The 17881-nt window shown below is 49.4% G+C and overlaps 1 protein-coding gene across 2 annotated transcripts in view; it reads left to right on the top strand.

Annotated features, from left to right (window-relative positions):
* Positions 1 to 2375: 2375 nt before the first annotated feature.
* The window catches only part of USP43 (ubiquitin specific peptidase 43), a gene marked incomplete at both ends in the record, with an annotated part of 71363 nt that continues 55857 nt past the window's right edge, over positions 2376 to 17881 (top strand). For both annotated transcript variants that reach the window (XM_080713366.1, XM_080713365.1), the window contains 2 exons: positions 2376 to 2840; positions 13427 to 13558. In XM_080713366.1, the coding sequence (XP_080569492.1) occupies positions 2376 to 2840; positions 13427 to 13558 (597 nt within the window). The remainder of the gene's footprint in view (positions 2841 to 13426; positions 13559 to 17881) is intronic.

Genomic DNA, 17881 nt, shown 5'->3' with positions numbered 1-17881 from the left:
AAAGGACTAAAAAATAGGATTGGAGGTGTAGTTGGAGGTAGAATGCCCCTGTTTTCCACCCCTAGTACTACAAAAAAAGAAAAGAAAAATGAAATAAAAAAAATTGAAACAGAGTCTCACTAGATTTTGTTGTGTGTGTGTGTGTGTGTGTGTGTGTGTGTGTGTGTGTGTGTAGTACTGAGGGTAGAACCCGGGGGCTTTCTACCTCCAAGCTACACCCCCAGCCCTATTTTATATTATATTTGGAAACAGGGTCTCACTAAGTTGCTGAGAGCCTCACTAAGTAGCTGAGGCTGGCTTTGAACCTGTGCGATCCTCCTGCCTCAGCCTCCCAAGCGCAGGGATTACAAGCGTGCACCACCACGCCCAGCTAAGGTCCCACTAAATTTTGGAGAGCCTTTCTAAATTACTGGGGCTGGCCTGTCTGCGCCTCCTGGGATCTCAGACGTGCACCACCGCGCCCGGCTGCTGCTACCCCATCTGAAAGTTGAATGGAGGCGGAGAATATTTTGCAAGTGATCACCGCATATTTATTAAATACCATTCCGGGACGCTGATGTAACAGCGCATCCTGCACGCTACTGGTCTCTCTTTGAGCGAGAGACTGAAGCGGAGTCTATTGGCAAGACCTTGTCCGATTAATTATAAACCTTACAGTTATGTCAAGTGAGCGGAGGCGCCAAGGGTCACCCAGGGAGCCCAGGGCGAGGCCAGGCCAAACTCGTTCTGATTGGGCGACGATTCGGCAAGGATTTTGCAGCGGAGTGAATCAGCAATCGTATAGGGGGCGCGCCTGAGAGCCGGAAAACTTCCTGCTGGGCGAACCCTGCGGCTGCCCGGGGCTCAGACCGGGCGCAGGCCCCCGGGTGCTTAGGGGGCGATGGGAGTCCTCTTCACCAATTAAAACGAGGATGATCAAGTCTCGAAAGTTTTTGGAGCACGACTCCAATCTCGCCTGTAGTTTTAAAAAAGAAAGCTGAAAGCCCTCTGGGCGCAGCCCCACAGGGCAATACCCGGGTCCCGAGATGGCGGGGACAGGCAAAGGCTGGGTCTGCCCCCAGGGGAAGACGGGCGGCGAGGAGGCGGCGCCCCCCGCCCGCACACCCGAGCCCGCAGAGGGTGCCGCGCACCCGCCCCAGCTCCCGGAGCGCGCCTCTCCGCCACCTGGGGCTCCCGGGGGCGGCGGCGCCTCCTCGCCCTCTTCTTCCGCTTCACCTGCACGCAGTTACTAGACCCTTAGCCAAAGGCAGGGCTTTGCCATTTCCTAGGCGCTCCCGAATTCCCCCTTCCCGTCTCATTCCCATGGCTTGAAGGAGGGGCAGGGAAAGGAGGGCAGAGGTGAAATCCGGATCTGCTGGTTAATAAGAGGAGAAAGAAAGAAAGAAAGAAAGAAAGAAAGAAAGAAAGAAAGAAAGAAAGAAAGAAAGAAAGAAAGAAAGAAAGAAAGAGAAAGAACCGGGCGTGGTGGCGCACGCTTGTAATCCCCGCGTTTGGGAGGCTGAGACAGGAGGATCGCGCAGGTTCGAAGCCAGCCTCAGCTACTTAGTGAGGCTCTCAGCAACTTAGTGAGACCCTGTTTCCAAATAAATTATAAAATAGGACTGGGGGTATAGCTCAGAGGTAGAAAGCCCCTGGGTTCCACCTCCACTAAAAGATAAATATTTAAATAAATAAAAGGTTAGCCGGGCGTGGTGGCGCACGTTTGTAATACCCGCGGCTGGGGAGGCGGAGACAGGAGGATCGCGCAGGTTCGAAGCCAGCCGCGCTGGCTTTAAGAGACCCTGTTTCCAAATAAAAAGTATAAAATAAGGTCTGGGAGTGTAGCCCAGAGGTAGAAGGGTTTCCAGGAACCCCAGTACCACCACCAGAAAAAAAAAAAAAAAAAAAAAAACCAACCCGGCGGCGGCTCTTGCTTGTAATCCCAGTATGTGGGAGGCTGGATCGCAGGTTCGAGGCCAGCTCCAGCAATTTAGGGAGCTTCTCAGCAAACCTAGCCAGACCATATTTCGAAACAAAACAGATTAAATAAATAAATAAATGAATTCATTAAAAGGGCCAGCAGGGGTGCAGCTCGCAGGGAGAACGTCCCCGGGTTCATCCATTCCCCTAGAACCAAAAATAAAAAAAAATAAAAAATAAAAAATAAAAGAAGAGGCGAGGGAGGGTGGGGAACTCGACTGCACGAGTGGCTCCGGGCGCCTTATCATCCCCGTGGGTGGCCGGGGCGGGGGCCGGGGTGTCCGGCGGGGCGGGGGGGGGGCTGGATTCCCGCGCGGGGCGGGGCGGCCCCGCCCCCGGCCCCGCCCCCTCCGGCCCCGCACACCTGGCGGCAGGTAGCCGGGCCGCGCGTCCTCCGGGCTGCGCGGGCGGGAGCCATGGAGCCCGGCCCGGGGGTCGCGGCGGGAGAGGGGCCGCCCGCGCCCCCGCCCCGGCGCCGCCGATCGCTGCGCCGCCTGCTCGGCCGCGTGCTGCAGGCGCTGGGCAGCCGCGCCCGCCCCGGGGGCTCGCCGCCCCGGCCCCCGCGGCCCCCGCCCGGGCTGGGCGACGGCGAGGGGGGCTTCGCCCGCGCCCCGGGCCCGGCCAGCCCCGCGGGCGAGCGCCCCGCCGCCGGCGATGGGGGGCGGCCGCCCGGCGCGCAGGGCTTGAAGAACCACGGCAACACCTGCTTCATGAACGCCGTGGTGCAGTGTCTCAGCAACACCGACCTGCTGGCCGAGTTCCTGGCGCTCGGCCGCTACCGGGCGGCGCCGGGCCGCGCCGAGGTCACCGAGCAGCTGGCGGCGCTGGTGCGCGCGCTCTGGACGCGCGAGTACACGCCCCAACTTTCTGCGGAGTTCAAGGTAGGCAGCGCGGGCTGCAGCCCCGGGGAGGGCTTCCTGGGGACCTCCCGGAGACGGGCCTCGGGGGACCCCCCCTTGGTGTAGAGGCGATGTGCCAGGCTTGCCTGTTTTATTATTATTTTTTAATGAATTAATCTCTCCCAAGTGTGTCTGTCTGTCTGCAGCGGGCGTGGAGAGAGCTGGAGGTCTGGAGTGCAATCTTTTTTTTTTTGCATTCAAAAACAACATTAAAGCCGGGCGTGGTGGCGCAGGCTGGTAATCCCAGCATATCTGGGGAGGCGGACACCGGAGGATCGCGGTTCGGTGGACGGCCGCAGCTACCCTAAGCGAGGCCCTCCGCAACTTAGCGAGAGCCTGTTTTAAAATAAAGAATAATAAAAAAAACATAAGGCACGGGGTGTGGCTCGGAGGTCGAATGCCCCTGGGTTTCATCCCCCAGACCCGCAAGGGGAAGAAAAAAAAAATATTGAAGTATCGGAAGGCTTGTCAGGGACAGTGGTCTGAGCTACACCCCCAGTCCTATTTTATTTTTATTTAATATCAGGGGCTCACTAAGTTGCCCAGGTCCTCGCTGAGTTGTCGAGGCTGATTTTAAGCCTCAATCCCCATGTCTTAGCCTCCCAAGTACTGGGATTTCAGGCGTGCGCCACCGCACCCCGCAGTGGGCCAGTGTTGTAACATCAGGGTTAATTAGGGCTTCTGATCTGGAAGGATGTGGGGGGGGGGAGAATAAGGGAAATAAGGTGATACTTGGTGACACTTGCTTTGAGTAAGAGCAGCAGCCAGACCAAGATCTAGGAATAAGTAATCCAGGCAATTAAGTATCCATAAACCTTCCCAGGGAGCCCAGTTCCAGGCACGGGAAGAAAACTAGCCGAGGAGGAGCCCCGGAGGCAAACCACTTTGGCCAGGTCCTGTAGGACCCACAGGCAGTGGAGGGCTTTAGATTTTTATTCTAAGCCCAAAGGACTCTGAGAACCAACCCGTAGGCCAGGTACAGCGCTGAGTGCCAGGTCGGGGGAGGCAGTGGGCATGCCATCTTGGAGACAGCCCTTCTTTTGTTTGATTTGTCAGTAATTCCCCTTCTGTGTGTTAGCATGGGGCTGCGGGCTGTTATCTGCATGACCCGGGCTACTTCCTCAGGATGCCAACAGGGCCTGACACTGTGTAGATCCGGGGTATCCCTTCGCCTTCCTGGTTAACCTGAACTGTGTGTTTGGGGTCCCAGTGAGATGACAGAATTTCTGATCACTGATGGACAGACAGGGCTCGTTTCCTGCTGCCAAACCACAGCTCCGGGCAGAGCCCCGGAGCTCTCTCCACACGGCTAGGGGATTGTTGTTCTTGGGGGAGGGGGGAACCTGTCAGTGTTCATTCCACAAGCATCACGGCTCTTGAGTTTCAGCCTGAGAAAGCAGTCTTTGCCATGTGACCTGCAAGAATGCCAACCTCCACCTCCTTTCTCTCCTGCCTCCATTAATGGAGAAGCGCTGTTCTGTTGCAACCAGGCGGAGGTCATTAGTATTTTGCTTGAGGTCACGTTCGCTTTTTCAGTAGTAAAGGCGCTGCAGGGCAGTGGTGTGGGACTCCGGCGACCTCGAGCAAGTTACTAAAGGCGACTCCACTTTTCTCATCCGCAAAATGGGACCATAAACCGGGCGCCATGGCGCACGCTCATAAGGTAATCTCAGTACTTGGGAGTCGCGCAAGTACAGGAGGATCACAGGTTGGAAAGACCAGCCTGGGCAACTTAGTGAGACCTTGTATCAAAATAAAAAAGTAAAATAAAATGGGGCTGGGACGTGTAGCTCAGAGGTAGGGCACCCTTGGGTTCAATCTCCAGCACCACACACATACACAGTGGGACCATAATGGCACCCACCTTAGTATAGGATTTCCGGGAGGAGTCAGTAAAGTATACGCAGAGCCCAGAGGATGGTGCCTGGCCCCTGAGAAGTGTTCCTTATTCTAGAATTACACCTCTTCACCTGCTGAGACCTAGAGGAGAAAGGGAAGTAATCTGGGAATACATTTTCTCTTGTCAAATGCGGTCCCACCCAGTTACTATAGCAACGAGAGAGATGGAGTAGTTTTGGGGGAAAAAAAAAACCTTCTCAAATTAGTAATCTCCTTCGGTGACTCACCAGGATTTCCTTCCCCCCCCCCCTCACCCTCTCCCTCTGTCAGGTCCCTGATGCCTGGGAACTCCCCAGTGAACCTTGGGGAACCAAAGGATAATTAAGAGATCGTTCGTATGCTAATGAGGGAGATGTAATCTGGGGTTTCCTGGGACTTTTCAGGGAACCTGCCTTGGAGGGTGGAGTGGAGGATTCCTGGAATCCTGGCTTTCTCAAACATTCAGGGTAGAAATCTAGGTGGGCAGCCCTTCTCCCCCCCCACCCCCCCATAATGAAATCTTCATGCAGTGAGGACTTATTGAATGCCTTGATAATGTGTTGGGAATAAACCCCAGGTCCTGCTCTCCAGGAGTTGGCTGGTCCATGATCAGAACAGGGGCCCTTAGGAAGTCGGAATACAAGGTTTGTGACGGATAGGGTCTGAGGTGTGCTTTGATTGAGGGCCATAATCTGGGGTGAGCAGGTTTCCCTAGAGAGGGAACCAGCCTTTGAGTTGGGTTTCAAGGGATGAAGTGTCGCCGGGCGTGGTGGCGCACGCTTGTAATCTCAGCTTGTTGGGAGGCTGAGACAGGAGGATCATAGGTTCCAAGGCAGCCCTAGCAAGTAGTGAGACGCTCATCAACCTGGGGAGACCCTGTTTCAAAATAAAAATAAAAATAGCGCCGGGCGTGGCGGCGCACGTTTGTAATCCCAGCGCTTGGGAGGCTGAGACAGGAGGATCGCGCAGGTTCAAAGCCAGCCTCAGCTACTTAGTGAGGCTCTCAGCAACCTAGTGAGACCCTGTTTCCAAATAAAATATAAAATAGGTCTGGGGGTATAGCCTGGAGGTAGAAAGCCCCTGGGCTCCATCCCCAGCACCATAAATAAATAAATAAATAAATAAATAAATAAATAAATAAATAAAATATAAAAATAAATAGGGCTGTGTGTGTAGGTTGGAGGTAGGATGCCGCTGGGTTCAATCCCCAGTGTCTCACACACACACACAGGACAATGTTTAACACACACACACAGAGAGAGAGAGAGAGAGAGAGAGAGAGAGAGAGAGAGAGAGAAAGAGAAAGAAGGCAGTCAGGCAGGCAGGCAGGAGAGTGGACAGTCCAGGCCCTGGGAACCGAAAATACCAGGAGAATATGAGGTGGGGCAGCAAGTCCTCTGCCAAGTGACTTAGCAGAAGCCTGTGTGGCTGGGGAGGGGAGGCTGGGGGACGCCTCAGGCTTTGTTAAGGAGACCGATCCCGTGATGAATTGTTAACTTCAGACCCAGGAAGGGGCCAGTACACCAGAGCAGTGCCCCAAGCCCAGCCCTGCAAGTCGGATGAGTTTGTGGGGCTGCCTGGCCTGATCCCAGAGTCACCGGGACTCTAACGGACAGACCGGAGGACCACTCTTTGCTTTAATAGCAAATGATAAATACATTTAAAAAAATCCTGTCCGTAGTATCATCTACGATTTGCTTTCCTAGTGATGTAGTTAAGTGAATATTGCAAATTATTGGAATGGATAAAGATCTGTAACTCCACCCCTAGAGATACCCATCATCATAAGCATATATTTCATATCACCCAAGTCTACACAAGTGATTGGAAATTCCAATTCATATTCTGCTTTTTTTTTTTTTTTTTTTTTTGGTGGTACTGGGATTCCTGGAAACCCTCTACCTCTGGGCTACACTCCCAGACCTATTTTATATTTTTTTATTTGGAAACAGGGTCTCCTAAGCCAGCGCGTGTGGCTGGCTTCGAACCTGCGCGATCCTCCTGTCTCCGCCTCCGTGCGCCACCACGCCCGGCCATATCCTGCTTTTTTGATCTAAGTATTGTCCTAAGACTTTCTCCCGGCCATTAACATATTCTACAAAACTTGATTTTTAAAATTTTGACCATACTGGGGATTGAACCCAGAGAAATTAGACCTCTGAGGTTACACCTCCAGCCTTTTACTTTTTATTTTTATTTTTTGGGAGTGCAGAAGATTGAACTTGGGAGTATTCTATCTCTGAGCTATACCTCCAGCCCTATTTTATTTTGAAACAGGGTCTCGCCAGGTTGCTAAGAGCCTTGCCAATGCGGAGGTTGGCTTTGATCCTGCGATCTTCCTGTCTCGGCCTCCCAAGGACTGAGATTACAAGTGTGCACCACCATGCCTGCTCTTTTTATTTATTTTTTTCCAGTGTTGGAGATGGAACCCGGGGGTATTCTACCTCCAAGCTACACCCCGAGCCCTATTTTTTTTTATCCTTTATTTTGAAACAGGGCCTCACTAAGCTGCAGAGGACCTCACTAAGTAGCTGAGGCTGGCCGAGAACCTGCGATTCTCCTGTCTCAGCCTCCCAAGAACTGGGATCACATGTGTGCGCCACCACGCCCTTATTTTATTTTGAAGCAGAGTCTCATTAGGTTGCCGAAGGTCTCACTAAATTGCTGAGGTTGTCCCCATACCTGTGATCCTCCTGTCTCAGCCTCTCAGATATTGAGATTACAGGCCTACACCACCTTGTCCAGGTTCTTGACTAGTTCTGTCTGTTCTTGCAACTGTATCTTTCCGTTGTTGGTGAATCCATTCTGCTTTGGTCTTAATGTCCCTTTCATTTGCTTTTTTATGGGGACCTCAACCCTGTCATAATCGTGGCAATTTGAATCAGTTTCCTTCTTCCCCCTATTCCAACACTGAAAACTCAAGAGTTATTCATGTCATACCTTTTGATATTCTATTGTGTGTATTTCTGGCTTTTCTAGGGCTATATTAAGGACTTCAGCCATCTGGAATTTATCTTAACTTATGTACTGAAAATCAACTTTAGATCCACAGGAAAGTACTCAAAAGCAAGGATTCCTTCTTCATCATTGTATTTCAGAATTTCTGAACAAAACAGCAAAACGTGAAATGGAAATACTAAAAAAAAAAAAAAATTGATCAGGAAAAAAAAAACAAACTTGTGCCGGGTATGGTGGCGCACGCTGGTTATCCCAGCATTCGGGAGGCTGAGACAGGAGGATCTCAGTTCGCGGACAGCCTCAGCTACTTAGTGAGGTTCTTTGCAACTCGGTGAGATCCTGTTTCAAAATAAAGAATAAAAAACAGGGCTGGGGGTGTAGCTCGGAGGTAAACCTGTTACATGATTCCAGAAATTCATATTCTAGAATTATTGCTGTTATTCCAGAGATCATATACAAGATACGAAGTCAAAAAGCAATGGCCATTTAGAACCTATTAAAAATTAGACCTCATTCATAAAAATAACCAGAAAAGTGAAATAACTGGGAATAACTTTAGTCAGAAATATATAATTATCAGTGATGGGGAAAGAAATGGTGAATGTGTACACGTGTGTGCAAATTGCGCACACAGCGATGCCACGTTGCGGTACAGAAATATCAAATTCTGCTGCTCGTCTTTCCGAGTGAGTATTTAGCTTCAGTCGGTTCGAGTTACATCTCAGTGGCCTTCCCACGGGAATGTCTTGTGTAGGAATCAATAACTTTGTTGTAAAAAAAAAAAGATTCTGAAATAGGCTCCTTGGACATTTTATAATTGGGAAAAGACAACTGAAGAAACATATCACTGTAAAAAAAATTTTTTTTCAGTGGATAAGTGAAAATAAGCATGCTGGGCGTGGGGGCGTGGTGGCGCACGCGCTCGGGAGGCGGAGACAGGAGGATCGCGCAGGTTTGCAGCCAGTTACGCTGGCTTAAGAGACCCTGTTTCCAAATAAAAAAATATAAAATAGGTCTGGGAGTGTAGCCCAGAGGTAGAAGGGTTTCCAGGAACCCCAGTACCACACACACACACACACACACACACACACACACACAAAAAAAAAAAAAATATATATATATACACACATATATATATATATATCTAGGGTTATTTTTTTTCTCATTGGTATTTCATCATTATATATATAGTGTGTGTGTGTGTGTGTGTGTGTGTGTGTGTGTGTGTGTGTGTGTGTGTAACCCAGGGGCATTCTACCTCTGAGCTATACTCTAGCCCTATTTTTAATTCTTTAATTTGAAACAGGGTTTCACTGAGTTGCAAGGGGCCTCACTAAGTAGCTGAGGCTGTCCCCGAACCATGATCCTCCTGTCTCAGTCTCCCCAGTGCTTGGGATTACAAGCGTGCGCCACCACGCCCGGCTCTCAATCATAATTTTTAAGGCCGTACAATAAGCATGCCACAGCTTTCCCCAGATAAATTTGACACTGTTTTGGTCAGTTTCTCCATCGCTGTGACCAAAGTCCCTGACATGAAGAGCATACCGGGGACATGATTTCAGTGTGTCAGTCTTTTGGGGGACATGCTAAACCTAAACCATAACAGATACGCAGAAAGTAATCTTTCTTTATATCTGTCATTCACTAAGGCTAGGTACCCCTCAATGGAATTACCATGTTTATATAGAAGAACACTTTTAATTGTGTGTGTGTGTGTGTGTGTGTGTGAGGTATTGGGGATTGAACTCAGGAGCATTTTACCTCTGAGCTACACCCTAGCCCTATTTTATTTTAATTCTGAAATGGGGTCTTTTTAGGTTGCTGAGAGCCTCATTAATTTACTTGAGGCTGCTAGGCTGCTCTCCAACCTGCGATCCTCCTGTCTCAGCCCCCCAAGTTTACCACCAGGCCCAGGTTCCTTTTTTTTTTTTTTTTGGTACTGTGGATGGAACCCAGTGGCATTCTACCTCTGAGTTATACCCCAAACCTTTTCTCCCTCCCTCCCTCCCTCCCTCCCTCCCTCCCTCCCTCCCTCCTCTTTCTTTTTTCTTTCTTTCTTTCTTTCTTTCTTTCTCTCTCTCTCTCTCTCTCTCTTCCTTTCTTTCTTTCTTTCTTCCTTTCTTTCTTTCTTTCTTTCTTTCTTTCTTTCTTTCTTTCTTTCTTTCTTTCTTTCTTTCTTTCTTTCTTTCTTTCTATGGAACCCAGGGGCATTCGACCTCCGAGCTATACCCCCTGCACTATTTTTTATGCTTTATTTTGAAACAGGGTTTCACTAAGTAGTTGAGGCTGTTCATGAACCGCGATTCTCCAGCTTCAACCTCCCGAATGCTGGGATTACAAACACGCGCCACCACGCCCGGCTTTTATTCTTTATTTTGAAGCAAGATCTCACTGAGTTGCAGAGGGCCTCACCAAGTAGCTGAGGCTGTCCGCGAGCCGCGATCCTCCCGTCTCAGCCTCCCGAATGCTGGGATGACAAGCGTGCGCCACCACGCCTGGCTCAGAGGGACACTTTTAAGGTCCTTTATTGTCTAATTTCTTGACGGTTTTCAGATTCTTTCTGGAGAGCTTATATGGCACTATCGCCAGGCTAAGATGAAGAGAATCCATCTTGAAGGATTATCATGATGAACTGGAAGGGGAAGGATTTCATACAGAAGGAAGAACAGAAGCCAGAGGTGTAGACCCAGAAGCAGGAATGCATATTCGGGGCACCTGAGCGGTTATTCACCTGGCTCCTTGGAACAGACAGGAGACTGGGAGAAGAAACGCATTGGGGCCAGGCCAGTGCATTTGAGCAGGAGTTTGGACTGCTAGGCGGTGGATAGCAGAGCCCAGAAGGATTTGGAGCATTGAGCTGGGCTGTGGGGGAATTGGTCTGGTCCTCTAGGGGCTCAGGGGGCTGGTTGGAGGAGATTCTTGGGAGGCAGAGCCTCCTTAGGTACATGTGGTTGCCTAGATGTGCCTTAGTTTGACCTCATTTTGGGGCATGAGACTCAACTGTATCGAGGATGGGCAGGGACATCCAGGGATGCACCAGGTACCGGGTTCAATCTCCAGCACCACAGAAAATATTTTTAACAAGCTGGGCGTGATGACGCACGTCTGTAATCCCAGTACTTGGGAGGCCGAGATAGGAGGAGCACAGGTTCGCAGCCAGCTTCAGCAACCTTGTGAGGCCCTTCATAATTTAGCGAGGCCCTGTTTCGGGGAGCCTGCATCCCGGCTGCCTCAGCGCTGCGGATCTGGGGGAGAAGCTGAGAGGACACCTATGTGAATATGGGTCTGGTTTCAGAGAGTCTGAGTTGGATGGGGCTGGCCGCTCACCTGTGAGATAAACTCGGAACTGGGAGAGAGAGGTTTGACGGTGGCTAGAAAGAATACAGGATTCCCAGATGAATAACTTCTTAGTATAAATACATTCCAGAAGCCGGGCGTGGTGGCGCACGCTTGTAATCCCCGTGCTTGGGAGGCAGAGACAGGAGGATCGCGCAGGTTCGAAGCCAGCCACGCTGGCTTAAGAGACCCTGTTTCAAAAATAGGTCTGGGAGTGTAGCCCGGAGGTAGAAGGGCTTCCAGGAACCCCAGTACCACAAAAAAAAAAAAAAAAATACATTCCAGATATTGCACAGGCCGTATTTCTATTGAGACAGTTTTATTCAGGAGATGTGTGTGATGTGGCCTATAATCCCATTACTTGGGAGGCTCAGACAGGAGGATCAAGGACAAATGCAGGAACTTAGGGAGACTTTCAGCAACCTACTGAGACCCTGTTTCAAAACAAAACAAAAAATAAATAAATAAAAAGGGCTGCGGTATAGCTTGGCGGTAGGATGCTCTTGGGTTCCATCTCTAGTACCATAAACACACACACCGTTGTTTATTTAAAATTCAAATTTAACTGGGTATCTTCTTTTGTGTGTGTGTGGCACTAGGGATAGAACCCAGAGGTTCTATCATCTACACCCCTGGGCCCATTTTATATTTTTATTTTGAAACAGGGCCTTGCTAAATTGTGAAGGGCCTCATAAGGTTGCTGAGGCTGGCTGCGAACCTGTGCTCCTCCTATCTCAGCCTCCCAAGTACTGGGATTACAGACGTGCGCATCACGCCCAGCTTTTTAAAAATATTTTCTGTGGTGCTGGAGATTGAACCCGGTACCTGGTGCATGCTAGACAACTGCCACACTGCTTAGCTACACCCTCATCTCCTATGTCTTCTTTTTTCTTTTTTTTGTGGTACTGGGGATGGAACCCAGGGGCACTGTACCTGTGAGCTATACCCCCAGCCCTAGGTTTTAGTCTATTTATTTATTTATTTATTTATTGGTACTGGGGGTGGAACCCAGGGGCCTTCTACATCCATAATACACTCCCAGACCTACTTTATATTTTATTTGGAAACAGGGTCTCACTAAGTTGCTGAGAGCCTCACTCAGTAGCTGGGGCTGGCTTTGAACCTGTGCGATCCTCCTGTCTCAGCCTCCCAAGTGCTGGGATTACAAGTGTGTGCCACCGCACCCGGCTCTTTTTTTTCCCCTTTCTTTCTTATTAACCAGCAGATCTGGATTTCACCTCTGCCTTCCTTTCCCTGCCCCTCCTTCAATGGGAATGAGACAGAAAGGGGGACTATCCCCAAAAGAAAGAGCTGGGGCTGTTGGAATAAATAAAATCAGCAAGCCGGGTATGGTGGCGCACACCTGGAATCGCAGTACTTGGGAGGCTGAGACGGTAGGATCGAAGGTTCGAGGACAGCCTCAGCAACTTTAGTAAGACCCGCAGCAACCTAGCAAGACCCTGTTTCAAAACAACAGCAATGACAAAATAAAAGGGGCAGGGGGTTTAGCTTGGAGGCAGAATACCTCTGGGTGTGACCATCAGTACCAAAAGAGAAAAGAAATTAGAGCCAGGTGTGGTAGCGCACACTTGTAATCCCAGCACTTGGGAGACTGAGACAGGGAGGAATCACTGGTTCGAAACCAGTGTCAGCCACTTCATGAGACTCTCAGCAACTTAGTGAGACCCTGTTTCCAAATAAAATATAAAAATAGGTCTGAGGGTGTAGCCCAGGAGTAGAAAGACCCTGGCTTCTATCTCCAGTACCACAAAAGAAAGAAAGAAAGAAAGAAAGAAAGAAAGAAAGAAAGAAAGAGAGAAAGAATAGAGTTAGAAAGCTATTCATGTGTGGGTGCCTGGAAAGAAAGCGTGTGGGGACAGAGCCACAGAGGGAAGGCCAGGGAGTGTGGATGACCGGCAGTCAAAGGACAGGACCTCCAAGGGAGAACAGTATCAAGACATTCAACAGAGAGCCAGGCATGGTGGCACGCACCTGTAATCCCAGTGCTTGGGAGGCTGAGACGGGAAGGCTGCAAGTTTGAGGCCAGCCTCAGCAACTTTTGCAAGCCTCTCAGCAACCTAGTGAGACCAAAATCAAAAGGAGCGGGTGTGCAGCTCGGAGGCGAGTGCCCCCCGCATCTATTCTCCGATACCCCGCTCAGAGACAACGCCTTGGCTTTTCAAGGCACAGGACAGATTAGTGGGCGTCCTGGAAAAAAAGGAGCCTTCTCCTATCTAGAAACCTTAGCAGCGTGGGGCCGTTTGGGTAGGAAAGAGCATCTGCCCGTCAGCATCCCAGGTGCAGCGGCTTCGTGACCGCCCTCGCCGGCGACCTGGGACCGCCGCTGGGTTTCCCAAGGGTCCAGATGATCTCGGTTTCCCTCTCTTTCCTTGCAGAATGCCGTTTCCAAGTATGGCTCCCAGTTCCAAGGCAATTCCCAGCACGACGCCCTGGAGTTCTTGCTCTGGCTGCTGGACCGTGTCCACGAGGACCTGGAGGGCTCGTCCCGAGGGCTGGCGGCCCAGAAGGTCGGTCACTTTGTCCCGGGCTGCTTTTCTTCTTCTTCTTTTTTTCCTTTGAATATTTACTCAGCTCCCTAGATCCCTGTCTAGTCTGGCTACTGTATGCCCAGGGCTGTTTTCTGCTTCCTTCTCTTAGCTTGTGTTTGTTTTAGACGAGACATTTCCTCCTATTGCAGGGTTTTTCCCTCCTCCCTGATCCCAGCGGTAGAGTCAGTAGGGTTTCATTTTAGCTCAGTCTCTCTCTCTCTGTCTCTCTCTTTTCTCTCTTCTCACTTTTCTCTCTTCTCTCTCTCTTTTCTCTCTCTCTTTCTCTCTTCTCTGTCTCTCTCTTTCCTCTCTTCTCTCTCTCTTTTCTCTCTTCTCTCTCTCTTGTCTCTCTTTTCTCTCTTCTCTCTTTTTTCTCTTCTCTCTCTCCTCTCTCTCTTTCTCTCTCTCTTCTCTCTCTCTTTTCTCCTCTCTCTCTTTCTCTCTCTCTTCTCTTTCTCTTTTCTCTCTTCTCTCTCTCTCTTCTCTCTTTTCTCTCTCTCTCTCTCTCTCTCGTGTGTGTGTGTGTGTGTGTGTGTGTGTGTGTGTGTATGTATTATTGGGGGGCATTCTATATTCTACTTCCAAGCTACATCCTCAACCCTGTTTTATTTTTTTATCTTCTTTACTTTTTGTGGTACTGGGGATGGAACCCAGAGACATTCTACTTCCAAGCCACACCCCCAGTGCTATTTTTTTTTTATTTATTATGATTTTTGGTGATACTGGGGTTCCTGGAAACCCTTTTACCTCCGGGCTACATTCCCAGACCTGTTTTATATATTTTTTTTAAATTTGGAAACAGGGTCTCTTATGCCGGCGCAGCTGGCTTTGAACCTGCGCCATCCTCCTGTCTCTGCCTCCCAAGCGTGGGGATTACAAGCGTGCGCCACCACGCCCAGTTCTATTTTTTATTCTTTAATTTTATTTTATTTCTTTTGGTGGTACTGGGGATGGAACCTAGGGGCCTTCTACCCGTGGGCCACACTCCCAGACCTATTTTATATTTTATTTGGAAACAGGGTCTCTTAAACCAGCTGCAGCTGGCTTCAAACCTGCGCAATCCTCCTGTCTCAGTCTCCCAAGCGCGGGGATTACAAGCGTGCACCACCACGCCTGGCTTATTCTTTACTTTGAAACAGGGTCTCACTAAGTTGCAGAGGGCCTCGCTAAGTAGCTGAGGCTGGCTGTGAGCCTGAGATCCTCCTGTCTCAGCCTCTCAAATCCTGGGATTACAAGTGTGTACCACCACTCCCGGCTTTTTTTTTTTTTTTTTTTAATATTCAAATAGGGTCTGTTGCTGAGGCTGGCCTCCAACCTGAGATCCTCCTGCCTCAGCCTTCCAAACACTGGGATTGCAGGTGTGCCCTACTATGCCCGGCTTAGCATATATTCTTTCTCTCTGTATTCTTTCTGGATGGTGCCATTTCTACTCAGCCTTGGCTTCTCAGTTTCACCCACATCTCACAGGGCAGTAGTACCTCATCTCTTCCCAAGACGCGAGACGGATGAGTCTTACGTGCGTGCATTTAGCATTTCCAGTTCTGACGAAACCCCGGATCTTGGGCAGGAGGAAAGCATTATAGTAATTCATAATGGCCACGGTTAATTGACACACCAGCTCTGTCTGTCCTTTATGGACTTTGCTAAATAAAGATCATTAAGGGCTTGTGCGTTGATATTTCCTGGTATTTTCCACTTAGGAAGGGAAAAGTGGACAGAGTTAAATCATGAGTGAGCAAAGTTGGTTGTAACAGTATTCTATCTGCTGAAATTTAAAAAAGGATTCTTGAGCTTTGGTAACTCGTTGACATATCACCTTGGATATATCTCGTGACTGCTTTATCAGTTTTGTTTTAAATCTGAACATCAAAGCCGGGCGTGGTGGCGCACGCTTGGAATCCCAGCATTCGGGAGGCTGAGACCGGAGGATCGCGGTTCGCGGACAGCCTCAGCTACTTAGTGAGGCCCTCCATAACTTAGTGAGACCGTGTTTCAAAATAAAGAATAGAAAATAGGGCAGGGCGCCGGGCGTGGTGGCGCACGCTTGTAATCCCCGCGCTTGGGAGGCAGAGACAGGAGGATCGCGCAGGTTTGAAGCCAGCCGCACTGGTTTAAGAGACCCTGTTTCCAAACAATATAAAAAATAGGTCTGGGAGTGTAGCCTGGAGGTAGAATCCCAGTACCACCAAAAAAAAAAAAAAAAAGAAAGAAAAAATAGGGCAGGGGATGTAGCTTGGAGGTCGAATGCCCCTGGGTTCCATCCTCAGACCTGAAAAAAAAAAAAAAAATCTGAACATCAGATTCCCATCCCTCTCAGAAATCAACTAAAAAAGCCTCAGAGAGCGTTTAGGTCTTTCAACATCACTTTCCTACCCCTTCATGAGTTGCTTGGAGCCCATCATTATGAAGTAATAAAGTCTGAATGCCATAGGAAGCCCAGGCTTTTATTCTTTGTCCAAGCCAAGCAGAGCGGCACATCCTTGTAATCTCAGGATTTGGGAGGTAGAGACAGGAGGATCGCAGGTTCCCAGCCAGCCTCAGCAACTTAGGCCTTGCTTCAAACTAAAAAAATAGATCTAGGGTGGAGCTTAGAGGTAGAATGCCCCCCAGGTTCAGTCCCCAGTACTACAAAAATAATAAAACTTGTCCAAGCTGAGCATGGTGGTGCATGCCTGTAATCCCAGTACTTGGGAGGCTGAGACAGGAGGATCGCAGGTTCCCAGCCAGCCTCAGCTACTTAGTGAGGTCCTCTGCAACTTAGACCCTGCTTCAAAATGAAAAATAATAATAGGGCTGGGGGTGTAGCTCAGAGGTAGAATGCACTTGGGTTCAATCCCCAGTGCCACTCAGCCCCCCCCAAAAAAATCCTTGTCCACATGGGTAGCTTTTATAGTTTAGATTTGAAATGTCCCTTAGACCTCATGTCCTGAAGGCCCCTGTGTTTGAAGGTGGGTCCCTGGAGGACTTGCTGTGTGTGTGTGTGTGTGTGTGTGTGTGTGTGTCTGTCTGTCTGTCTGTCTCAGCCCTGCCCAGCTGCAGGACCTGACTCTCACCCCTCTCTGACCTCTTGCTCTCTCTCTGCGTCTCCCCATCATACCCTAAGGACCTGTACCCCTCGCTCCTGCTTGGCAGCAGATGTAAAATGGATTATGTCTGCGTAAATCTCCAGGTCTGTAGGCAAATACATCTTCCTCTAAGCCGAGCATGTTGGCTGTTTGGATCCCAGCGGTGAGCACGCTTGACAGAAACACCTGCTGTTCTCTTTCTGACTCTTTCTCTTTTAAGATGTCAGTGTGCAACTTTAGGAAAAATCAGCCTTTCCTCTTTATAAGTTGGTCGTTTCAGGTATTTTGTTCCCGTAGCAGGAAACTGACGTACACAGCTGTCTGTCCCATCTATTTTCCGGGTAGGAAGAACTCTCTAGGAGAACCAGGGAGAAGGAAAGGGGAAAATAGGCCAAGACATCGTCTCTGTAGCGCAGCAGGAAGGGACCACCTGTCCCTAAGTCTCCCCCTGGGGGGAACAGAGAAGACACGAGATATTCAGAAGATAAGAGATCCTTTACACTGGATTTGATTGAAAAATCAATCAAATCTGGATGGATCCAGATTCGAGTCTATTTCCGGCAAGTAGACGATGACTCTGGGAATTTTAGTTCACCTGCGTCTCAATTAACTGTAAAACAGGAGCCAGCCTCACAAATATTAAAACACGGTAACTATTTTTTTTTTTTTTTTTTTTTTTTGTGGGTCTGGGGATGAAACCCAGGGGCATTTGACCTCCAAGCTACACCCCCCTGCCCTATTTTTTTATTCTTTATTTTGAAACAGGGTCTCGCTGAGCTGCAGAGGGCCTCACTAAGTAGCTGAGGCTGTCTGCACACCGCGATCCTCCAGTCTCAGCCTCCCGAATGCTGGGATTATAAGCATGCGCCACCATGCCTGGCATGGTAACTATTTAATTTCAGAGTTTATTGAGTGTTTACTATGCGTTAGTAGTAAAATTAGTCGTGAAAAGCACCAAGTTAGACTCTGGCACAGTAAATAAGCAATATTCTTTATATAATTCTAGGCTAGATAATTCTTTGCTGGGGAGGGCTTCTCGTTAATGTAGAAGAGCAGGGTCCCTCTACCCACTAGATGCTGGTGTGTGTCCTCAATTGTGATAACTAAAAATGTCTCCAGGCATTGCCAAATGGCCCCTTGGGGATTGGGACAAAATCACCCCCCAGTTGTGAAGCTCCGCCTTAGAACTTCCATTCCTAATGCAGGTATGCCATCCCCAGACCTCTCTTTAAGATGA

The sequence above is a fragment of the Muscardinus avellanarius genome (genome assembly GCF_963383645.1).
Source record: "Muscardinus avellanarius genome assembly, chromosome: 16".
Classification (NCBI taxonomy): domain Eukaryota; kingdom Metazoa; phylum Chordata; class Mammalia; order Rodentia; family Gliridae; genus Muscardinus; species Muscardinus avellanarius.
The sequence above is the reverse complement of the archived record's forward strand: the minus strand, read 5'-3'. Positions and strand labels throughout refer to the sequence as shown.